Consider the following 24,737-nt stretch of genomic DNA (forward strand, 5'->3'; position numbering starts at 1 on the left):
AGCTGAAATCCACCTGGTTGCCGTCTCATTGGATGGCAAAAATGTGGGCGGATTTGCGCTGACGTTGCCCATACTCCGGATTAACTTGTTTTTTTTTATGTCGCAACATCTACCGCATTTTGCACCGGACACCCAGGTCACCTGCGCATTGTTAAGAGTATTACCAAGCTTCTCCGAGCCTTAAATTAGTCTGCGTGTAGTGCAGTGAGACTGTGGATTGGCCGCGGTGATGGCGCACAGTACGGTGTGAGTGCCTGGATGAGGAGCAGACGTCGCACTGAGGTTACAGTGCTGATGTCCTGTTACACTCATGGGGGCCGACGGCAGTAAAAACAGGAAGGTGAGTTGAATGAAATTCCTGGTTGCTAAGGTGTGACGCACGTACGGGGTTCCCTGTTTCCATGGAGATGATTTTGGTGTCCAGGTGATAACGACCTGACAGTGACGATCCTGAATGATGTGTGCCAATGTTTTCTTTTAGCAGCAGGTCTGTGTAAACTGAAGTCTAATACATTTGCATTGTTATTATTTATTTATTTTTTTAAAGTTATTGATATAATAGTTATTGATATAACTGAATACAGGATATTCTCTGGTGTTACGCTTTTACATTGAAGGCGCGATTATCTCGCTTCCGGTATCGACATTTACAATCCATTGGCAAATCAACATCTTTAAACAAACGTCCAAGTTAAATTTGGACACTTACTGTTTCTAAATTAGTTGTCAAGTGAATGTTTTATTGATGAAAGTCATTTCAGCTGAGTGATTATAGATGTGTCCGTTAATGTGCCTCAGATGATAATGACATCCTGCATGGCTGATTACACACATCTTGCACCACAGAGCATCAGATCTGCTATGCAGCATAAGGCTGCATAGCAGGGGGGTTGGGGGGGGGGGGTGTGACCGACTGACTGCTGATTGGATGTAGACAAAGATTTTTTTTTTTTTTCCCTGTTGTTGAGTCACAGAAGAGGGTCGGAGGGGGAAGATGGAATGATCATGCTGCAAAATACAAACAATAATCACACAGTGGGTAATCTTGTGGAAGGAGGAGGAGAATTCAATTATACTATATGAATGTGGGCTATAGCTTACTGTTTGTCCAATTGCTTAAATAGAGCTACAGATTAGGGAACATGATGTAATCCAACATTACAGGAACTGTGTTTGCACTAAGCAGCTGCACAGTGTGCCAATATGAAGCAATGCTTAGGGAACTTTACCTGCTTAAATCGTGAAGCATATCTTTTAAAGGTATCTTTCTGCCCTGCATGCCTTGCACCACCTTGCCTCGTGACGTCTGGGCTCTGAAATCCCAAAAGGTCAAGTAAAGCACAACATTGCTTTTAGCAGTGCATGCCTGCCTTGATAAGTGTTCATACTTGCCCTTGCGTAAAACAGGCCCTGAATTAACAGTGTTTGTCAATTTAAGACTCGAGCAGTTGGCTAAAACATAAAAGTATAAATGCTGCTGTCCTGTTATAGGCTATCTCTATACGTGAAAGGATCTTTTTCAAACCTCCTTGCCTAAAACATGTTCACTGCCATGATCCATAATCATTCAGGATAATAACAAGAATAAACTTTTTTTATGTTACATCTGCAGCACCCTCTGCTAAACTGCTTTTCTCATGTGTCCTCCTCTGTCTCCATAACAGAGTCCCTCAGAGGGGAAGGAGGATGAGCACTTCTCTTCTGGATGGCGTGGCTTCCTCTCCAGTATGGGCCTGTCTCTCCCAGCAGGCCTCTGTCGCCTGGCCCCAACTGCCCTGCGTCTGGGCCAGCGTCGAATGCTCCAAGGCAAGGCCCCCGATATCCCGGAGCACGTCCTGAGGTTGGCTGGTGTCGGACCAGAAAAGCTGAGAGCAGAGTGGAGCCTGCCTGGGTTTATTTCCATGTTCCTGCCTGAATTCCCCCATAGAACCATCCCTGGGCATGAACACTTTCAGGTAGACCTCAGTTCCTTGCTTGCTGTGTCTGCATAATGCAATACTTGTGCTAATATGACCTTTTTTTTACCTGGCTTGTCTGTAATGTTTTCTCTCTCTGTTCGCCTCACCAGGTGCTGGGTTACATCGCCAAAGGTTCATTTGGACCCATTCTGAAGGTGAAGGACAAGGCCAAACAGAAAACATATGCTGTCAAAGTGAGTGCTCGGACTGAATCGCACATTTCAGATTAAAAAAAGGCATGAAAGAGCAGCCAGTTTATTAATTCCTTAAAGTGTTGCATGCAAAGGAGCTAAATCTGAAAGGATGACAGGCTGGGTGAGTTGGTTTTGACCCAATGCTATTTTTTCTTTTTAGTGACTATTTGTAGGCTTGTACATTTTAAAAGTAAAAGAAGCACAGAGTTTTCTATTCTGGGAAAACCTTTTTAAAGACTATGACGTTGTTGACATTAACTAAAAAGTTGCTTTTAATGAACATGAGGACCCTCAGTTATCTGCAATCACTGGACTTTAACACAAACACCAATTACATCATTGTTGGAAACTTAAACTGTAATACATATTCTTGTTAATATCAAAGTCATGACTGTCCCGTGTGTGCCAACAGGTTATACCTAAATCAGAGATTATAAGACTCGGCGTCTTAGAGCAGTCAAAAGAAGAAGTCATAGTCCAGGTGGGTACTGCCTTGAAAATCTTGGTGTGTTTGTTGATTTTAGAAAGCGTTTTTTAGACTTCAGTTTATTCCTTTGAAAGCATAGGGCTTTAGAAATTGACAATACAACATCCAAATATGAAAACACTACCATGAATAGGTGCTTAATTTCTTGACATTATTATAAGATCTGACTAAAATACTTAGGGTATAAAAATTGGTGAAAAATACCATGAAATACTTCTGTATGCAGATGATGTGTTGATATGTCTGTGATTTATTTATTAATGGAAGGTATTATGACTGTAATATAACAGACCCTTGGTTATTGGCTTTAGGATGTGAAAAACTGTTTAGGTATTATCAGTCGCCCTTCCCTCAGAAATTATGCTTTTAACATGTCTAACTTTAACTACTTTCATGTGTGATTTTGAGTCTTTGAATTTCACCAACAAGACCTGAAGTTACTGAAGTTCTGATTGAGGTCATCTTCCAGAAAATGTGGTTGCACTGAGGATGGAAAGAAAGTATCGCTCTCTCTTTGATCAGTGGTCAGAATTAAGCTTTTTCCGGTTGACCTTTAACCTTTGCCCCGCAGCGTCAGATCCGCCACCCATTTGTCCATGACCTGCAGGATTGCTGGCAGACGCAACGCCACCTCTTCATTAGTGAGTCAGCCATAGATGAGTGACCCAATCCAACCCAGATCCACCAACCAAAGGCCCCTTCACTCCACCTTTTCTCACCTCAGCCCTGGTAGCATCATCTAGGATCTACCCACAATCCTCTTATCAAGTCTTTTAGCTTTGGGTGTTTGTGCTTGTACACCACCTAGAGACACTTTACCAGACCCCCACAACCCTGCAACCCCAGTCTACCACTTCCTCTGCATCGTGTAGCTGCTTCGCCCTCTTTCCCTTTCCTCCGGAGCATTTACCCTTTTTTCCAAATCAGCCAGTGATCCAGAAAGTGTGACCCACTTTGTTTCCTTCCCCCCCTCTGTGAAAAGAGAGCGTGTTAGCCCAGAGACCAGATGTTGTCGCATTCGAAAGCCACTGCTTGGTTAAACTGTGAATCATCACTGAATCACATCTGTAGAGCCATAAATGTAGAGGGTGGAAATCATTACTATGTCATCGCTGCTGCTCTTTAGTTTGATATTGAACAGCTATTTACAGGCCGAAATCTTCATCAGGTTTGTGACTGTGTTGCACTGCAGCTGAGGCAGATATTTTTACCATGATGAAGGTTTCTATGAACAAATCTGAAAGTGCTTCTGAACATTTGCTATGTGCTTGACAGCCTGGAAAAAAAAAAACTGCTGTAAATTGCCTGTTTGGTCTGTAGAGGAAGATAGTTTTATGCTCTCCGCTCTTCACTTCCAGACGACACTTCTCTTTCCTGATTTCTATCACTTGTGTGTGTTCTACCTCCCGCTGACCTTCACTACAACTCACATCTCACACTGTAATGCAGAGGCATGTTTTAATGCCGTTTCTCCTCCCAAAGTGTGTGACTACTGCAGCACAGGAGACCTCTACACCTACTGGCAGATGATTGGTCATTTCACAGAGGACACTGTACGAGTATTCGCAGCAGAGCTGGGATGTGCGCTTGGTGTGTATGCTACAAAATAATACTAATATACTGCTTATAAAACTAAGGACATGAACCTACATGCATATCGTAGACCTCACCTTTCTCCTTATATATCCTAATTAATTCAAAGTGTCAGCATGAACGTTGCTATAGTTATTTAATTGTAAGTAATTGTAAATGGAGGTCTAATTAAAATTAGATGAGGTCTCATAGGATCTCCCACTGCAACAAAGCATTGCCAGGTTTTTATGTATGCCAGTGGGGAGACTTGGACTTAAAAGTCCAATGGTTACGTTTTATGTGCTGTTTTTTTTTCCATAGGCTTTCTGCACGACTTTGGGATCATCCACAGAGATCTGAAGGTAAGAGACAGAGGAAATTCACAAGTTTATTTAGTTTATTCTGGTAAATCGTGCATGTAAAATAAAGTCCCTCTTATATTCAAAAGATTAGAGATGATATTAGTCCTTAATGATATTGTACAATTATTTTTCAACAAAAATTGTATAAGATATTGTCCCATTAGCACAGATACAAACCCAAAGGCAGCACATAAATTATAGCATTATGTGTATAACTAAATCATTTCAGTTAACACATGTTGGAGTAAAACATAAAATAAATTGTGTCCCAAATTGCAGAAGGAAAAAAAGAATGCTTCTTTTCTCACCTCCCAAGCTTTTTCCAGCTGTCTGCCCTACTTCCATGTTTCATATATAAAGAGCCAACTCAGCAGTTGTTTTGCACGTTCTCAAAGTCTATTTCTGTTTTTATCTTACTCACCAATATTTTGTGTAGTTCTGGGTAAAAAACCTTCACATACTAGATACTTTATAACCTAGCTATTTCATACAATAATCAGACTAGATGGCTTCATGAACAAAACACATTTTTTTTATACATTTATATTTTCGTGAAGCAGAATTTTATTGAAGTGCACCATTGAATTTAACAGTACAGTGCATAATTTGTTTTTCCTAATCAGCTGCAGTTTTCTTTGCCAAAGTTTGCTATCATAGGCTGCAGTTTTTGTTTTGTATCACTTTTCTTTTTGCACTAATAATATGACGTAACTTGAGAATTAATTTTCAGTTTAATCATCAGCATACAAACCCCAAAACTAAGGAAAATCTGCTACAATATTCTCTGTCTTCCTGTAGTTTTTACAGCACATCAGTGAACAAGAGTGAAATCTCATTCAGTCTTTTTGGCCCTCTTTTTCTACAGATGGAAAATATCCTGCTGACTGACAATGGTGAGTAAAACCTTGTCCCCAGCAGAGAGCAGCATAGCTCTGGTACTGTATGCAGGAGAAGCACAGAAGCTTCCAGAGAACATCCTGACCAATCACAGCTGTCACGTAATACACCTCAACGCAAGCAGTACATCTGTTCGCCCTGAGAGGGAACATTATTATGAAACATGTCAATATTTTGTATCTGTTGTAACTGCATGATGAAGAATATCTGGACAAAGAGCATCATGCCACATGTTTATATTGATTTAGAGATAATGGTCTTTTCCAGGACACCTCCGGTTAGCTGACTTTGGTTTGTCCCGTCGCCTGGAGAGAGGAGGAAGAGCCTTTACCATCTGTGGAACCATCCAATATATGGGTGAGAAAAACATCCAATCTCTTCCTCCTCTGTTGCTAATCCTGCGTAAGGTGCAGATGCTCGGATGTATAAACATTTTGATCAATTTTAATTCTATCATGCTTAGAAAGGAATTTCTAAATGTAAAAACATATTGTATGTCCAGTGTTGTGAGCATGCTCTGTCTGCTCTGCAGCCCCAGAGGTGCTGAGTGGTGGGCCCTACAACCATGCAGCTGATTGGTGGTCACTGGGAATTCTGCTTTTCTCATTGGTTACTGGGAAGGTGAGCTCCTGTTGCCAGTAGGAATATATGTCCTGCATGATGAGTAGAAATTACTCACAATTACTCTTTCAGTGACAAGGCTGAGCCTGAATTTGACTGTAAAAACAAGATTGTATTCAAATTAAGTGCTGGTGTTTTGCCATGTAAAAGTGTAAAAATCTGTCAAATTTTAACATGTTCAAACTCCCTGAATTATTCCTATTCGTGTATCTCCAATTGCCCTCAGTTCCCTGTGACTCCAGAGCCAGACCATTGCAGTATGCTACGGAAAGTGAGGAATTTTCCGTATGAAATGCCATTCAGTTTCAGCTCCCCGTTTGCCTTGCTCATAACCGAGGTGATTCCACCAAATTTTATCATGCTGCTGTGACTCGTTGACTATATATATTTGCAATTTTAGCTAATTGAATGTCATATCGTAACCTATACATCTTTGTCTGTCCAGCTTTTGTGCAAAACTCCCTGCCGCCGGCTGAGGACCCTCGATCGTTTTAAACGCCAAACCTTCTTAAATGGAACAACTTTTGATCTCGCCCTACTACAGCGTCAGCCTGTGGAGGTAACCGTCTGGATGTTGGTGGTTGGTTTTGTTACCCTGCCAACTGTAAACATGAACATGACTATTGAAAAAGAAATGTAAAATTACAAAAAAAGTGAAGTGACGTTTCCTCCCTGTCACCTTCCAGGTGATCCTTGAGTTGAGAGAGAGACCAGACCGAGCTGCCAAAGCTCGACGGGGCCTCACTTTGTCCTTGCAGCCTCTCAAAGGCTTCGACTACGATGCGCTCCTCAGCCCTCCGGCCACACCGGACACACAGCTGGATTTCGACACACACACTCACACAGCTGCGCCGCTGCCCGGCCCGGCACTCCCACTGCAGCTTGCTCAGGAAAAAGGTCCCCGCAGAGAAGTGTTTGTGTGAAGGACTTTGAGTTTACAGTGTGGGTACTGACACACTAAAGGTAAAAGCCTACATCTATGCACGTCTGCACAATGACTCACTCTAACACACAGGTGTGGTGCGGTGCGCCTTGTAAAACGTCTTGTTTTGTAAAAGCCAACATTCTGATTCTGATTTAATTCGACATACAGTTTCGAGGGGAATCAGTCATTTGAGTAAAAATGATTTGTGTCAACGAGTTTCTATGCTATTTTCTGATGTTCTGTGCACAATTTTTTCTTTTACTTGTTTGCCTTTTTCCACTGAGCATCTTTCCTAGCCGATTTGCTCAACAGTTGTCCAAGGAAGATTGCGCTTTTGTCAATCTACTTTAAATTTTCAAGTAACTGGTCATGACTGTCCTGTTAATACACAGTGTACGAATGCTATCAAATTCACCGATGTGGAAAAGTCATTCTAGTTGATCACTGTACACTGTATTTCTTTATCTTTTTAGTTATTTGTATCCAAGTAGAAATCTAACCAAACGTTTCAGAAAATAGTGGATTTCTAAACTTTTGCTGTTATTTTCATGTTGCATGATTATGAAACCATTTGGGGTTGTAGTAGAAGAAAGAAACTCCTTTCCTCATTTTTTTGTTATCTTCACTTTAAAATCTGTTCTGTACCTTTATTAATGCTGTGGTACAACCTTTCCCAAACCTGACCTCGGCTGCCTGAATTCTGTAGCAGCAGAAAAGTCTCTTTTCCTGTGTGATATGTCAATTAAGCATCACAGCATCACATTAAGATGCCTTCAATGGCTCATTAGGGCCCAAGCACCGATGGTGCGAAGCCCTATTGTTTTTTAGTTTTGTCATTTGAAACCTGTGACTCAGGTGAGCACTCGCTGGTTTCCCATTCAGCCTTTAGTTTTGACTCCGAGATGGCGCCAGGGCTGAACTGGGCCTGAGAGTTGAATGACCAACAGTATTCTTTATCTTCAGCTAACATTTTGATAGATACAGGGCTTTTTCTATTGTCCAAGTCTGCCGTAACCCTAGTCAGTAATCATACCTTCATGCACTTACCTGATCACCAGATTATATTATGATTTTGTAAAGCATTGGTTGATGTGTACCCAGAATGAGCGGCACTGAGCTTGCTTTTTTTTGGTCACAAAATACTTATGTATATAATCCTCTTTATAAAGTTTATATGAATATTTTGGATGCTATTTGATGTTATATGTTATGTTATTATGTATTTTTGTAACTACAATGTAGCACAAATTAAATATTAAATTCTTACTGTACAGTGCTCTGCTTATTTGTTGTGTCTGTGAACAGAAAATCAGCATTGATTCACTTTCCCCATCATCTGCTGTGCCACATTGCTTTGTCAGAAACACAGTGTGCCTATTGTCGGTTAAGAAATCACATTTTGCTGTATGTGTTTGAGGAACCTGTACTTTCCAGTTTCTGACAAGGTAGGGAACTAATTACCACATTTATTTGTCATTCACTTACAGATCCCAAATGAACCTAAAATAGCCTAGATAAAAAAATGCTGAAGTAAAAACTTGCATTCAGGACTTCTGGTGTATTTCACATTGCAGTACTCTTACTTAAGTAAATCATCGGAATACTTCTTCCACCACTTGCAGTATGATTTGCAAACATTACATATTGGGATGGCTGTGGCTTAGAAGGCAGAGTGGGTTGCACACTAATCAGAAGGTTGGTGGTTCAATCCCCAGCTCCTCCTGTCCACATGCCCAAGTGTTCTTGAGCAAGACACTGAACCCTAAGTTGCTCCCATCAGTGTGTGAATGTGCTCCTGATGGCAGCACTTTGCATGGTGATCTCTCATTAATGGGTGAATGGGAAAAACCATGTTAAAGCGTTTTGAGACCAAAAGGTGATAAAGCGCTATACAAGTACAGGCCATTTACCATTAGCTCTATAGTAGTTATTATTCATTGATTTTCTTGAATAAACTTAAAAGTAGCATATTTCATATACTAGACTAATGTGCTTTAGAACATGAAAAACACGTGTTTATTTTGAGCTTTTGTCTGAGAGAATGACGAGATTAGAAGTATTTTTTTTTTTCGATTTACTGCAATTCCATATACCGAAATCAAACCGAATATTTTCTGGGCATGAAGTGAAATCAGAGTCAATATGCAGACTCATGCTCGTGTCGTGATTACGCTCTCAGCTGTGACGCCATCTCGCGATTGTGCGCATGCGACGGAGTGGCGTTTCGTCTGTGACGCAGCGGCTCCGCCTCCGGCTCGTGGGCTTTGTAAGGGTCACGTTGCGCTGCACCAGTGAAACAGGAGACCGCTCCGCATCCTTCGCACACAGCTCATCTGCTCTCTGCCCGCTACGACATCCGTCAGCAGGTAAGAATCAACCCATACCGGCTGCGGACGCTCTTCACGCGTTATTTGTTCATAGAAATGACGATGAACACAATATCGACGATGGTGGATGCGACGCGGCTCTGCAGAACCTAAAGCTAACTTCATCTTCCAGGCTAGTTAGCTGTAAAGTAATAGCCACCGCTGGCGCCTCTGTCGCTCATTTAACTCTTACAGAAAACTTTTCAACTTTACAGTTTTTTGTAAAACATCTCTTTTAAATGCCCTTTTCGTCGAAATGCGCAGCAGGAAGGGCGTAAAAATGATGACCTTCAAGGATGGAAGTGGAGCAGGAGAGCCTGTTGCGTCACCTTTCAGTTCTCTTCGACGCAACCTTGTTAAGTGTATTTGTGCTTAAACTTGTGTACCTTTCGGATGTTACTGCGGGCAGCAGCAGTGGTAGGTGATGAGGGAGGGTGGTGTCCTCTCAGGGTGTAGCTGAGCCACAGCACGTAGACCTTCTGATGTGACTGGGGGAAGGGCGGGCTGAGGGAACACTCAAAAAGCAGCACGTTTTTTCGGGCTGGAAGTAACGATCATTTCCATGATTGATTAATCTTTCAATTATTTTCTTGATTGGTCTTTAAAATGTCAGAAAATGGTAAAAAAAAATAATAATATATGTATATATATATATATATATATGTCAATCAGCGTTTTCCAAATCAGTCCACAACCAAAAGTTATTCAGGTTATTATGGAGGACTAAAAGAACCAGAAAATATTCACATTTAAGAAGCTGCAATCGAATAATGTTTGAATTTCTTTCTTTTTTTTTTTTTTTTTTTATTGCAAATTTTTATTTGAATAATTTCTCTCAATTGATTAATCCACTAATTGTTTCATCTTTAGGGTGTGACAATAACAAATATGGAGCTTGATTCATGAATTGGAGGTTATTTGTACAGGATGTAAACATCATAGGCGTAACACAACAACAGAGTGTACGTGACATTTGTAATAGTGCTTATTTCCTGTTAATAGTATTCTTACATCGACAGACTGTGTTGTCACAACATTTTTCTGCTCCTTTCACTCTAGTCCAATGTTTTTCTTCTCCGAACGCCTTGAAAACCCAACATATATTCAAATTATCCTCCTAAAAAAAAAAAGGAGATCCTACTTTACCCGTGTTTAAAATGGATATGTTGCTGTGGTGTAACCCGCACCTTTTCACGAGTGTCAACCTTTCTTTGGACTGTAACACACACGCAGCCCTGACATCTGCTGCAGGCTCCTGTGTCAGTGAGCTGCATGGGTAACAGTGCTCCTACTAGCGCTGCTGCATCAAGGCCTGAAGAAGATAGAAGCAGCCCAAATACAGGGACGTGTGTCAGTGCCAAGGCCTGCAGCCCGTGTGGTAACAAAACGCAGCACTGCCAGCAGGCTTTTTACTTTTGACTAGTGCTGCCCCCGCCAGAGCCATTTCACCTCCTTAGAGCTCAACGCAGCTTGCAATGTAGAGAAAATAACAAGGTGCCGAATGATACAGGCGAAGCAATTTCATCTTCAGATGGCCCCCTTTTTTCCTCCTCACATGCTTATTACTTTAAACTATCAATACATATCGTAACTGTAATTTCCCCCACTCAGTCCCCTCCTGCAGCCTTATCGATACCAAGCAACATAGGGTGCAAGTCTTAAATACAATATGCAGTTTAATGCTTGCAGCAATGCTTCAAAGAAGACCAGCTGCAGCACAACCGCTCTAGATGTAGATACTGATGTCGATGTATATGTGATCTCTTGACTGCTTCCTGGGCTGGTCCTTTTTAAGGCGAAAGATAGACGCATCGGACAAACGATGGTTAAGTTTCAGACAAACAATAGACACTAGTTTGTCCCTCAAATTGATTGCAACTGTGTTCTAATTGATCCTCAGTCAAATAGTTGTATCACAGTGTGAAATCTGAATGATAGACATGTGAATTCGATGTGAATTACTTCCCTCTTCCATGTAATGCACGTCTGCGTGTGTCTGGTCTACTGTCTGACGACTCTGAGCTGTGTTTTACACGTGTGATCACAGTTTTGTTTGAAATAGCAGCGATAAGACTCGCATGTCTTCTCAAGTTTTTAACATGTATTTTGCGTGACACAGCAGGGAGTTGGCTGTCACATCTTGATGTCGCAGTGCAGAAATGGTGTTTGCCTTGTTGAGGCGGGTCGCTGTGCAACAGGTTGGAGTCAAAATCACAGATACGCAGCGACGGAGATAAAGTTAAGATGTCTACATAATAGTCTCAGATTTCTCTATCTGTCGTGTCCTTCCAGAAATTCTCAACTTCAATCCTGTTCAAACAGCCTTATGCTGATGGAGATTATTCTAAAATAGCTCAAACCCAAAAATATAGTGCCGGTCATTTCAAAGCTGTCAAATCATGCAGTGATGTCCTTGGTCACTGAGGTCGCCTGCCTGCACAGAGCATTAAGATAACCATCACCAACGGTTGGGAGGTAACAGCATCTGAAGGCTGCTCCTTTAAATCACGTCAAAGTGACATTTTCGCTGACAAGGCAGATGGTGCCCTCCAGGCTTTGCAATACTGAACTACCTTTTAGGAAGCAAAATAGTATCATTTTCAAATTAGATTAATAGTTTACAAGAGATTGATGTTTAAAAGATCGTCTGATCTTATAGCATAGGTTAATGATGGGTGTCCAGGATGTGCTAGCTACAGCAGAGGGTCAATAAGCTTACTTCACCTAAAACACACTATATTGTAGTTCCTGTAAAAGTTTAAACAACGGTGTTGTCAAAGCTTTTTAGTTGGTTTTAATAATGTTTTTAATATTTGCTCAAAAAAGATAGTGGTAATTGCGCAGTATCAGAATAAAAAACTCGCCTGGCTCCAGGGTTACTTCCTGGAAATTGGTGAGCTGAAGTAGTAAGCACAGCTACTAAATAAATGTTGAAACAGGTGCTTCACTTAATAAATATGTGGTCTTGGCTGTGTTGTGCAGAACCACTACACTCAGTGATTCAATGATTCGTTCACTGAATCACTGGGTGAGAATCACTCTATCAATCACTGAAGAAAGCCCGCCAGACAGTTTTAATTACAGCGAAAAGCCTCCATTTTGTTCTTGATTGGATCTTCATTATGGTTCCCACTAACACACTACGCCCAGTATGATGGACTTCCTTATTTTTGTTTGTCTCATCTGTGAAGCTGAGGCCTGCAGCTCATGATGATAATGTTCCTCCATGGACAGAAAGCATTCCCGGGGGACACATAGGGAGCAGACACTAAAATAGCAAACACGAACATCAGTATTTCCTGTGTGTGACATTCACTGCAACTCTTCTTCCTGTTTTTTTGTGTTTTTTTTTCAATAGATAGCAAGTGTAATATTCAGGTTTTAGCGTCATTAATGTCCAGATAGAACTGAAATCCAGTTGCAATGTGAGTCAGGCCAGACAGTGTGCACACCAGTTCAACTAAAGCAGCTTTCTCAGTAAGCAGTCTTTCACGGGAAACTCCTAGTTTGTGGAATTGGAGATAGAGAACATGAATTCCATATAACAACTAAAATATGTTCCTGCATGCCCGTGGGTGGATTATATCTAAAGGATGGACCAATGAGACAAAGGTATGGTGCACCTACCAAGTGTGTTCACAGTAAGAAAGCCCCAGTCAGACGACATTCATATTGTAACTGGGTTCCTCAAGCAGCAGCAAACTGTGCAGCAACACTGACCACCAGAAGCTGAAGTTACATCATACTGTATGTAACAACACTGACCACCAGAAGCTGAAGTTACATCATACTGTATGTAACAACACTGACCACCAGAAGCTGAAGTTACATCATACTGTATGTAACAACCAGGCCTTCATCCAGAAGCAACATGCCCTCTACCTGTGGAGCATTACACAATGCCAAGGCTACTGTATGAGGATGAAGAGGTAGAAAGAGGTCAGGGTCAAGCCTGCTGTGGTTGTTGAATAATGGTGCACAATAGTGACTCTGAAAACTGACACTGTCAACCAAACCTTACACTTACACAAGTCGTGTTTTAAATTCAATTTAGTTTTTCTTCATAACAGCCAAAGCTTTAAGTTTAAATGGTGTGTTGCCACCAAACCTGCCCCAGGTTGTCCATATGTCAGAGGGAGGACACACTGTGTCCTTCAAAGTATTCTTTCTCCGCCTTCAGGCAATATTTACTGTGTATGTCATTCAAAACGTTTCCAGGCCTCGTGTGCTTGAGCTTCATTTCCAACTGAGAGGATGACATCTATGTTTTAAAGTGTTCACTTATTTATTTATTTTTTACTTCCCTTTTGTGTGACTAATCGTTGCATAAAGTGTAGATTTCACATTGGAACCAAAAGTCAGTGAAAGTTAACTGTTAAAGCACGCAGGTGCCTCACAAAAGATAGCAGGTATTTGCTGACCATGATTTTTGTCTGGCTGTCAGTGGAGCAGAGCTGAGCACAGACAAAAACACTTGCCTACTCCCCCAGACAGGCCTTTATCAAGTGTAAATACTTTCTTTTATTCACTGGAGATGTCTGCATGCAGCTTATACTCCTGGTCGAAAACACGTTTTCCTTCGAGGACACGTTCTCCTAATTTCCCCTGCATGTAGTATAAGCAGTAGGACGTGTTACCGTTTGTGTTGTGGTAGCTGACCAGGGTTTTCTTTGAGAGGCCAGTGCGTGCTCTAAAGGTTGTTATCTCACAGCTTTAAGCTGAGGATTAACACAGAGGATCCCGGGTATGCCGGGCTGTGTTCTACCACTGCAAACCAGCCTCAACTAGGAATTCAGTGGTCATCTGAGGTACCTGTTGAGTCATGCTACACCCTCCTATCAATGTGGTTTTTTTTGTTTTGTTTTGCATTACACAGTTGATGCACATATGTTATCCAGGTTGTAGTTTAGACTCTGTTAATAGCTGATCCATAATTGTGGCACATACCAGTGTACTTAATAAAGTAAATACCTACCTACTTGTGATGTAGTGAACAAAGCCACAATCCGTGACGTGGCTCGCTGGAAGCTGGTGCACTCGAACAAAGACAAGTCACAGCTTGTTCCCTGGCATACTCTATGTCAGTGAGAGTGAGAATATTAGTGAGAATTTACTGTGCGCTCATCTATACCCAGTAGATATTATCAGTAGCCCCAAAGCAGCAGCACTACATTAGACAGGGTGATAAAATAGTGGAAACAAGTCAAATATTCATCATAGCGAAGAAGAAAAAAGGCACCACAGAGACATATAATGACATTAGAGGCAAACGGGGAGGCAGAGTGTTGCTGAGGAGGGAAACGAGCCGAGCTGCATCCAGTCCTGCAGCTATAATGAGGACTGGCAGCAGAGTCTATAGGAGCGTTGTTGCGTAATGTCCCCTCTGTCTTCTGTGGGGCGGGGGGGGGAGGCGGGGTTATGTAACTGCTTATTTACGGCAGAATGAGGAAGGGAACGGAATAATCTGGTTTGAAGCCTGTGTGCGTGCACGTTAGCACGTCGTGACAGCGCGGCTGCTACCGCCAAACGGTTTCTGCAGTCCAGCCAACCAAGAAAAACAAACCCCAAACCGTATGAATAAAGAGGAAGCATTTCTCATAAAGCAGGTAGCATCTTGTCTGCTCATAGTCTTTCATCACATCTCACACACACATGCCGTATCCATGGTCTTGTGTGACTTTCAGTGCCATCTTGTAGGAATTTAGTCATTTCTACCAATCCACCTACCCTCCCTGAGAAGAGGTAGCCATGTTGTCGACAGTAGAGGGACATTAAGTGAGACCAGTGCGGGGCAGTCGTCCAGGTCGACTCTCTGTAAAACAATGTGTCTCTCTCTCTCTCTCTCTCTCTCTCTTTCTTTCAGCCACCATGACTCACCAGTATCCCGCGTTGACTCCTGAGCAGAAAAAGGAGCTGCAGGACATCGCTCAGAGGATAGTCGCTCCAGGAAAAGGCATCCTCGCAGCCGATGAGTCCACCGGTATGTGTGTGTTTGTGGCGTTGGTGTGTGCGCGTTGACATTCACACCAGAAAGGTCACCACGTACATCACCAAACAAATGATGTTGTTAAGAAACAAATTCGGAACATTGTCTGTTGAATATACAACACATATTTTACAGTGTATTACATCATCAGGAACGTTTTCTCCTTACACTGAAGAGGTCTCATACGTTGCAGTTGTTCATTATTGGAGAGATCATCTTCAGTCTGCTGGATTGCGGGTTCAAACTCATGTATGTGAACATCTGCCCTGCTGACTGTGAAATAGTGTCGGTTCAATGATATATTAACAATTGATTAACTGCTATTCCCCTTCACTCCTCCACCAATCACTGTCCAAGATGGTGGAGAAACTGCAAGCAAAGAATGACTGTTGGTATTAATCGATTATCAAAATTGCTGCAGAATAATAATCGATTCATGTTTTAACCTGTAATTAAAACATCTGAATATGCAGATGAGAATCAATGATTTTCATATATTGGCTAACATCAACTAAATAGTCTTAAATATTATAGAAAACAGTGTCAAAGCCTGAATTCATCCAAAATTGTGCAGTTTTGTACTCGGGAATAAATTCTGTCTTAATTTGAGTTGTGTGTGTGTGTGTGTGTGTGTGTGTGTGTGTGTGTGTGTGTGTGTGTCTGTCTGTCTGTCTGTCTGTCTGTGCGTGTTGTTTTCAGGCAGCATGGCGAAGCGTTTAAACCCCATCGGGGTTGAGAACACGGAGGAGAACAGGCGCCGCTACCGCCAGCTGCTGTTCACAGCCGACCAGCGCATGGACAGCTGTATCGGAGGGGTCATCTTCTTCCACGAAACCCTCTACCAGAACACAGACGACGGCACTTCCTTCGCCCAGCTCATCAAAGACCGCGACATTGTTGTCGGCATCAAGGTATGCAGAGCTCAGTGTTGCACCTCTATAAATCTGGCTTTAAAGTCCGTTTTAATGAGCTTCTTCCTCTTTCTGTTTTACAGAAATGCTTCTTTTCTCACTTTTCTACAATTGTAGCCTCACTTGGTTTCAGCTATTGGCTGTTTGTCTACATCAGGTGTCATGCTCAGCCTGAGTCTCCTAAAACATAACAGCCGGAGCGCTGAAAGCTCAGCCTTCTTTGGTCTGGCTTTGGATGTCCCCACAGCTACTGTGTTGATATTATACTACAGCCAAGTATTTCAGTTTAGCAGGCAGTCCTCATCAGTTTGGCAGGTAAAACTGGAAAGGCTCTCACCCCGTATATGAAAACATTGCCTCGCTATCAGCATGTTTGGACACACACAGACCAAGCCCATAACAGCAGAGCAGGTTGTGAGGACAAAACGGTTGCGAGAACAAGAGGCTAAAAAGCTCTGAGGTCGTTTGTTCGGTGAAAGTTGACTTCTGATGACACATGTCCCCTGTTTCTCTCTGTACAGGTGGATAAAGGTGTTGTGCCCCTCGCTGGAACAAACGGAGAGACCACCACTCAAGGTAGGAAGCAGCAGGAACGCGCCCTCTAAAAACCACCCAATCATTAAAAAAAACCTCCCAACAAGAGAAAAGCCCTGCTGTATTACTGACAGACGGCTCTCTGTATGTGTTGGAGTGCAGGTCTGGATGGGCTGTCTGAGCGCTGCGCACAGTATAAGAAGGACGGTGCAGACTTCGCCAAGTGGCGCTGTGTGCTGAAGATCAGCGACACCACGCCGTCTGAGCTCGCCATCTTCGAGAATGCCAATGTACTGGCCCGATATGCCAGCATCTGCCAGCAGGTCGGTGTGAAATTAAAATGGCTTTTATTTAGTCCAGTTAAAGACAGATTCCTTTTTTTTTTTTTTTTTTTTTAAAGAACCCTACTAGGCAAACTAATGTTGCATATCTATTATAAAATAAGAAATAGAGGTTTCAAATTATTAATGTGTGATGTCTCTTAGAATGGTATTGTTCCCATTGTGGAGCCTGAGATCCTCCCTGATGGAGACCATGACCTGAAGCGTTGCCAGTACGTCACTGAGAAGGTACTGTACAGAACAAACCACTGTATGCGTCCTGCAAAGTTGATGTTTTATCACGAGTAAACGATAATGGAAGTCCATCTGTCCGCTGCTGCCAGGTCCTAGCTGCAGTGTACAAGTCTCTGTCAGACCACCACGTGTACCTGGAGGGAACACTGCTGAAGCCCAACATGGTCACAGCCGGACACTCTTGCCCCACCAAGTACAGTGGCGAGGAGATCGCCATGGCAACTGTCACCGCCCTGCGCCGCACCGTGCCTCCTGCCGTCACAGGTGAGACACAGATAGATAATTCAGTGTGTGAGATCCTTATGGTATCAGTGTACAACAGGAGGACTATCTACACTTGATACTAAAGTTTTTGGAAATCAGAAACAATTCCTATATCGAGTGTGTAATCAATTTGATGGATTCTCAAAAAATCTGAGCCTTTTTACATCCAGTGCATCACCTGCTTGTGTGCCATGCAGGTGTTCTTATGTCTTATGCGGAATCAAGTCTTCAATGTGTGCAAATGAATTTGGATACAAGAACAAATTTGACCTAAGAGCTATATCGCCATTTTAAATGTATACAATAAATCTATGACCACGATATAATGAGTGCTGCTTCATTTTACAGGGTTTTAATAGTTTTTACATAGGTTTCTGGAAATATTTCTTATTTCTTATTGATTTTGGGTAATACCCAAGTCAGTATTTATTCATCATCGATTTATTGTTTGAAAGTGTTTTTTCTGTTGCCAAATTTCCCACTTTTGCATATTTATGCATGTTGCATTTATTGGATTATTGGATTCAGCTGAATGCTGTTTTCTGTTTTACATAAGATTAGTGGCGAATTATAGGGTACTTTGTGGAAAATGATGAGGAATTTATGAATGTACTGTCACGTTGTGCTCATCCTTCTCTCCAATATTAGAATTGAAAAGCTTAAAGACTCTGTGGGATCAGGTGTGAGCTGGGAGATAACTTGTTTATTCTCAACTTTCTTTTCCCCAGGAGTGACGTTCTTGTCAGGTGGCCAGTCCGAAGAAGAGGCCAGCGTCAACCTCAATGCCATTAACAACTGCCCGCTCGCAAAGCCCTGGGCCCTGACCTTCTCCTACGGCCGCGCCCTGCAGGCCTCTGCACTCGGCGCCTGGAGAGGAGACCTGAACAACGAGAAGGCCGCCACTGAGGAGTTCCTCAAGCGTGCCGAGGTCAGACAAACCATAAAGAGACAGCAGATGAGTCCTCACACAGTCAAACAAACTGGAAACGTTCTCCGTGTCTGTTGTTCATAAGAGTTGTTTGTGTCTTCTTTCTTCTCTCCAGGCGAACAGTCTGGCTGCGCTCGGCAAGTACGAGTCTTCCGGAACTTGTGGTGCTGCAGCAAAGTCCCTCTACGTGGCTAACCACGCCTACTAAACATCAAAGTACCACACTGAACCGTGGCCTAGTTATAGTCTTTTATCTGCTCTGCTATTCCCCCTCACTCCTCCATCAGTCGCAGACCTGCGCTGTTTACTGTACTTTAGAGTTATTAAAATTAGATGTGTATTTAAAAACATAACGTGAAATCACACTAAAGGGAACAGGCTAGTTTTTGTTTTTGTTTTTTTCTAATCGATTAAACAAATCAGAACTGTTTTGAGACAATTTATGACTGAAGTGGAAACATTTATTTCAGAGAATTCAAAATGTTCTAGATAATCAGACAGTATTCATTTCATGCCTCTTTTTTAAGCACCCGTCTCCACATCAGGTGCATCCTCCCTCTCTCCCTTTCTTGATAAATCTTCTCCCAAGCAGGCCAGGTCAGCATGTGTGTGCTTCGGTGTTTCGCTTCTGTCAGAACACAATGTTGGCTCATTGCTGAAAGGCTCTACTAACATCCGAGCAGACAGCGGGACCAAACCGATTATTACAGTGGTTTCAGTACATCCGGTAAGGGGCAAAAGGACAGACAGAGTGAAAATGTTGCATTGAGGTGATGTTTTGAGCTAAAGCGCACTGCTCGTCGTGCTTTCAGACAGCCGTAGCTCCAGCAGAGTTCGGCAGACACGTTGTACTGTAGTAAACCACGAACACACCAGGATTCATGTTTCAGTTCTTATGTTCCTTATTACCATTCTTCAAAACCAATCATGACGTGTGTCTGTTCTCAGTATAACATTAGCTTTTAATCACCTCCAGTAATTAATGTATTCAGTTGTGTGATGGTGTCAGTGTTATGTGATGCTCGTGTGTCATTCCCCCTCCTGATTTCCCCCGCCGGCTCCACAGGGAGACCAGAAGAGTTCCTATTGACCTAAACATAAAATGGACCAACACGTGGGGTCAGCGGCGGGGAACAGTCACTGCTGTGTTGGAAAACTGTGATGTTTGTGATGTTAATATCGTTCTTGAAGCACTCGGTGTGTCAAATAGTGGAGAAAAATAAACTAAAATTGAAACCAATCAGAAATCGCTGTGTGTGATGTTTTTGCTCTCATACCTACGGCATCTTCTGGATGTAATTTATATCACATTTTTGACACTAGAAGTCAGTCAATAACTTTACATGATCATATTATATAGTGATGTAAGCCCGACGATAGTTACAGTCAGTGGTGGGAAATAAGCACATTTACTCAAGTAGTTTACTTTTTGCTCTTCTAGTACTTTACTTAAATTGCTTATACTGTTTCTCCAGAGTGAAATATGGTACTTTTACTTCACTACATTTATCTGATACATAGTTAGCAGTTAACTTTCAGAAAAATTTCTCACACACCTTCAGTTTCTATAATATCCAATAATATGACACTGACTAGGGCTATTCTTCATTAGTAATACATTTATTTTGATATTTTAAGCACATTCTGCAGGTAACATTCATGCTCTTCTACTTGAGTTAATGTCGGACTTGTGGCAGAGTATTTCTAGGGTTATGTCACTAATTTTACTTAAGTAAATATTTTAAATCTAAGTCTTCCATCTCATATGATAAATATACAGTAACCTATTTCTCTTTCCTTGCACCACTTTTATGATTCCCCAGATTGTATTCATCCTGCCAATTTTAGCTTGTTTAATATCATTTTTACAACCAGTAGTGGTGAGTCTACCAGCTATGTAAAACAAGTTCAATAAGATTTCCACACTATAAAAGGGGGTCTGCCATATGTGCATCTGTACAGCACTGAGCCGCTTCATTCAGTGTAGGTATTCCATTAAAGTTTCATTTATCTGACACAGACAATCTGATGTGATGAATCTGGTAAGTGAATGCGTGAGGAGAGCAGCTGTGTCCTCCCTCGTCACTACCAAGGTGCCCTTGAGCAACGCCCATAACTCCAGGTGATCCAGTAAAGCTGCTCAGCCTGAGGTTGTCCTTGACAACTTGTAGTAAATACTTCAATTCATGATGCCTGTATTTCATGGTTTAGTTTTCCGGTGTTGCTGTGTTGGATTTCAATATATTGCAGGGTGTTTCTAATATTTTTCCTCCTAAATATAGGCTATAAACGAGATGCCTTAGGCGAGATGATATTTTGTGAGGTTTATATTTGTTCAACAGTTCACAACTATATAATATATAATATTTTAAATCTAAGTCTTCCATCTCTCATATGATAAATATACAGTAACCTAATACATTTGTGAGGTTTATATTTGTTCAACAGTTCGCAACTATATAATATATAATATTTTAAATCTAAGTCTTCCATCTCTCATATGATAAATATACAGTAACCTAATACATTTGTGAGGTTTATATTTGTTCAACAGTTCGCAACTATATAATATATAATATTTTAAATCTAAGTCTTCCATCTCTCATATGATAAATATACAGTAATACATTGCAATCCAACACAGCAACACCGGAAAATGCGAGTCTTGTCCTTTTTTTTATTCACTTACTGACTTTAAACATATACAGCATATCGAAATACTCACAATCGTATGGTGACCTGAGCAGGCCCAAATGTAAAGCCGCCACTGGGGGGCGCTCGTTGTCAATATTTCGCGTTGTGCCGGTGCGTTTGATAATCGTACCGGGTGTGCCGACAGTCACTGTCCGTCGCTGTTTCTCAAACTAACCTGTCGTTTTTCAGTTGCGTATATCACAACATCTACTTCCACCTCATAAGATCGGAGCCGTATTCACACATACATGTGGATCATGACCGCGTTTTCATACCTACAGGAAGCACCGCCGGATTTGTTGTTGTTGACGTCAGTCGTATGTAGGCCGGCGCGTGTCGTCTGAACGAGCGCACCCTTTCACTTCACTGACAGAAATGGCGACCACGGAAGTGGGTGAGTGGACTCATAACTGACTTCTTCATGAGTTATATCTCTCCTCACAAGCGCAGCATTTAAACGGTTGCCTGTGGGTTTTTGTTTTTTTGTTTTTTTTTAGAGCATATTTAACACGTGCAACAGATTTATCGTCCTCAGCGCGAGGTGGTCGTTTTCTCCACATTTAGTGTCTGCACACCCTGAAGCTAGCAGCTAGCAGCTAACTAGCCGCATACAGTTGCAGCAATGATGTCCTGAAGACGCAGCAGGAACACCTGCTGTTTTTACCGCCTTATATGATTGTTTTTAATATATCTTTTACTGCCACAATTAACTGCAACATTAGAGTCCCTACATGCACCCTCTTTCCCCTTGTTTTTAATCACCCAACTTTCAAACCAGTCTTGTTCTGTAATAAATGCAGCAATGGTGGACAGAAGTAAACTATTTAGATTTAAAAAAAAAAATCATCTGTCCTGCTGTATGTAGTCTTAAAGTGGGATGTCAATATATACGTTATGTCATAGTAGCTTTTGTGGAGGCTCAGCTGACAGACTGCCAGTGTGTAAAATAACAAAAGGTATTTCTTTTCATTTAGAAATAAATCCCAAGTTATGAATCACTTAAAGGAGTAAAATACATGGTTGCTATGAAACCCTCCTGCTCATCGATCACTAAAATCCCCTACAACAAGAGATCTGACGTGGATAGCAGCCCAGCGTTGGACTTAATGGTGGCAAAGGTCACAGAAAAAAAACCTTGGGGGGCAAAAAAAATTGCCCCCCCAAGATTGTAAAAAGTTGGACTGCTACCCAATAAACCAAGCAGTTTATGGATGTCACCTTGGGCTCTGGGAAGTTGTGATCATTTTGGAAGTTATTAATTCAGTCATCATCAGGGTAATAACAAATGTGCGTGGGATACATTCAAGCATCAACCTCTGTGTCTTTCAGAGCGTAGGCGAGGTCAGCTTGCTGCTCTTTCCATAGCAGCGGTGGTCATCATCGTGGGAGTGCCCCTCTGGTGGCGAACAACTGAAACATACCGCGCCTGGTTGCCCGTCAGTCAGATAAACGAGTTGGCGAAGCTGCAGGTTTGTTGTGTGCTTTCATTCCTTACACGTGTCCCATCTTGTGGTTAATTTATCTACCTTTTTTTTTTTTTTTTTTAATGACCCTGTCTCTGTTTGTATTTTTGCAGCTCCAGCTGAGTGCTGATGTGGAGGTTGTGTTTGCACGTGGCACCGTGACACCAGAGCAGCAGAAGAAGTTCCCGCTGACACAGACGCAGGATGAGGAACGCGCGATAGATGGTGATTTATTAATGCTGTTTATGATCCTGCGGTTAGAGAACATGAAGCCTGTGAGATAAAATGTTGTCCGAAATTCTTGTGTTTCCAGAGGACACGGCTTTAACGTATAGGTATGAGACAAAGTACCGCACCGCTACCATCATGGAGGAGGACGCCCTGAACCAGCCCACGGCTGCGGGTGAGCCGCCTGTCAAATTCAGCTGTTTGCACTTCCGAAGTTAACATTTTATCGTCTCGGTTTAACTGCAGGTTGTAATGTCTCTCTTGTTCTTCCTCTTCAGAGGCAGATCTGTCTCTGCACAGGCTCAGCGAGAGTCCATGTGGTTCTTTGGTTGTATATGTGATCCCAGAGTCCTCTTCACTGCTGCCCGAGGTTAAAGCTGTTTTGATTATTATTTTTTTATATATTTAGTTTTTAAAAGAATTGCGTGTCTACTGTAAAACCTTTTCTATTCATTTTTCTTTAACTAAATGTGATGTGCCATTGCTGCTCAGTGCCAATCTATTAACAGTCTAATTACGGTACCTTCTGCTGAGCTTGAAACAAAATGAGTCATTTGTACCATCCTGGATGAGTTGAAGATTATATGGTGCCCCGAAGACAGCTGACCTTTCATGCGTTTCAGGACGTGAACGTGTACATCGGTCAGCGACGGACAGCCCTGCTGCGTATCGGTGCCCAGATGAGAGTGGGAAAGACACTGGAGCAGCTGCTGAATCACCTGGAACCTCGGCTCAAGCATGTGCTGCAGGTGATGTCCTTCAGTCACACCGACATCACCGCTGCCCTCAGCGACAGAGTCCGTTTCAGCCCTGGCAACAAAGAGAGCATCGCCGACAGTATGAGAGCCTTCAAGTCCAGCCCAGGTTGAGCCAGATGAGCCAGAAAGTGGAGTGACTTCATTTCTGTCATAGTCGGTGTCTGCTTCGGCGCTTTACATCTGTTCCCTGCTCGTTCTCATCTTCTCTTTAGGTTACGAGATAACTTTCAGTCTGTTGAACCCTGACCCAAAGTCCCACCGGCTGCACTGGGACATAGAGGGTGCCGTGCAGACCTACATCCAGCCTTTGGTTACAAAACTGTCCCCTCTGGCTAACTTTAGCATTGACTCTCAGGTACTGTGTGTGCATGTGTCTTAATGTGCATCACCATGAAAAGATTGTCAGCTACTGTATGTTAATGCTCATGTTCTTTTGACAGACCTTGTTCTATGCCATGCTTGGAGTCAACCCACGCTTTGACAGCAGCCGCAGTGCTTACACACTCAATGCTGACACCCTTGCACATGTCATCAACCCAGTGGAGGCTAGACTTGGTAAAACATTGCTATTTTGTTGTTGTTGTTGTTTTTCAAATGTTTGCCAAAAGAAGGAACATGGTATATTTTGGTCTGGTCTTTAATTTGCTTCCGATTTCCAGGCTCTAATGCTGCGTCATCAAACCCGGTGTTGAATTTCCTTCTGTACGTCCCGGATGCCCACCATTCACCTCTTTACATCAATGACCACAAGAAACAGGAAGTGCCTTCTAATGCATTTCACTCTCCACGGTGGGGTGGAATTATGGTAAGATAATTTAAAGGCAACATGGGATGATAGTAATCTAAAGACTATGGTTATAGTTTACTAGAAGTGAGGATGTTATCTATCAATAATAGCTAGATGCAAAGGGATTTTGCTCTCTTAATTTGTTCTGTTGGGTACCATATCAAAAAAAAAAAAATTTGATTAATGTTTCTCCAGGTTTATAATGTTAATGGTTTCTATGGGCCAGA

At 42.1% G+C, this 24,737-nt stretch overlaps 3 protein-coding genes across 3 annotated transcripts in view; all 3 read left to right on the top strand.

Annotated features, from left to right (window-relative positions):
• Positions 1 to 79: 79 nt before the first annotated feature.
• rskrb (ribosomal protein S6 kinase related b) lies at positions 80 to 8,287 on the top strand. Its single transcript, XM_069146389.1, has 13 exons — positions 80 to 340; positions 1,665 to 1,955; positions 2,069 to 2,152; positions 2,565 to 2,633; positions 3,211 to 3,280; positions 4,122 to 4,229; positions 4,533 to 4,573; positions 5,439 to 5,466; positions 5,738 to 5,827; positions 6,003 to 6,091; positions 6,318 to 6,428; positions 6,537 to 6,650; positions 6,778 to 8,287. Exons 1-13 carry the CDS (start codon positions 311 to 313, stop codon positions 7,012 to 7,014), a joined length of 1,362 nt encoding a protein of 453 aa, XP_069002490.1. The 5' UTR covers positions 80 to 310; the 3' UTR covers positions 7,015 to 8,287.
• A 985-nt stretch (positions 8,288 to 9,272) lies between these two features.
• Positions 9,273 to 19,827, top strand: aldocb (aldolase C, fructose-bisphosphate, b). Its single transcript, XM_069146390.1, has 9 exons — positions 9,273 to 9,382; positions 15,246 to 15,362; positions 16,068 to 16,279; positions 16,801 to 16,855; positions 16,976 to 17,136; positions 17,299 to 17,382; positions 17,478 to 17,652; positions 18,381 to 18,580; positions 18,696 to 19,827. Exons 2-9 carry the CDS (start codon positions 15,251 to 15,253, stop codon positions 18,786 to 18,788), a joined length of 1,092 nt encoding a protein of 363 aa, XP_069002491.1. The 5' UTR covers positions 9,273 to 9,382; positions 15,246 to 15,250; the 3' UTR covers positions 18,789 to 19,827.
• A 1,788-nt stretch (positions 19,828 to 21,615) lies between these two features.
• Positions 21,616 to 24,737, top strand: part of pigs (phosphatidylinositol glycan anchor biosynthesis, class S) — a 4,879-nt gene continuing 1,757 nt past the window's right edge. Inside the window, exons 1-10 of the mRNA XM_069146391.1 lie at positions 21,616 to 21,668; positions 22,604 to 22,743; positions 22,851 to 22,962; positions 23,051 to 23,140; positions 23,244 to 23,335; positions 23,589 to 23,829; positions 23,936 to 24,078; positions 24,164 to 24,278; positions 24,383 to 24,528; positions 24,706 to 24,737. The exon at positions 24,706 to 24,737 is cut by the window's right edge and continues 69 nt beyond it. Of these exons, the coding sequence (XP_069002492.1) occupies positions 21,650 to 21,668; positions 22,604 to 22,743; positions 22,851 to 22,962; positions 23,051 to 23,140; positions 23,244 to 23,335; positions 23,589 to 23,829; positions 23,936 to 24,078; positions 24,164 to 24,278; positions 24,383 to 24,528; positions 24,706 to 24,737 (1,130 nt within the window). The 5' untranslated portion in view covers positions 21,616 to 21,649. The remainder of the gene's footprint in view (positions 21,669 to 22,603; positions 22,744 to 22,850; positions 22,963 to 23,050; positions 23,141 to 23,243; positions 23,336 to 23,588; positions 23,830 to 23,935; positions 24,079 to 24,163; positions 24,279 to 24,382; positions 24,529 to 24,705) is intronic.

The sequence above is a fragment of the Embiotoca jacksoni genome, unplaced genomic scaffold (assembly GCF_022577435.1).
Source record: "Embiotoca jacksoni isolate LCO1_2020_lvr unplaced genomic scaffold, fEmbJac1.0.p SCAF_13, whole genome shotgun sequence".
In the NCBI taxonomy this organism is placed as follows: domain Eukaryota; kingdom Metazoa; phylum Chordata; class Actinopteri; family Embiotocidae; genus Embiotoca; species Embiotoca jacksoni.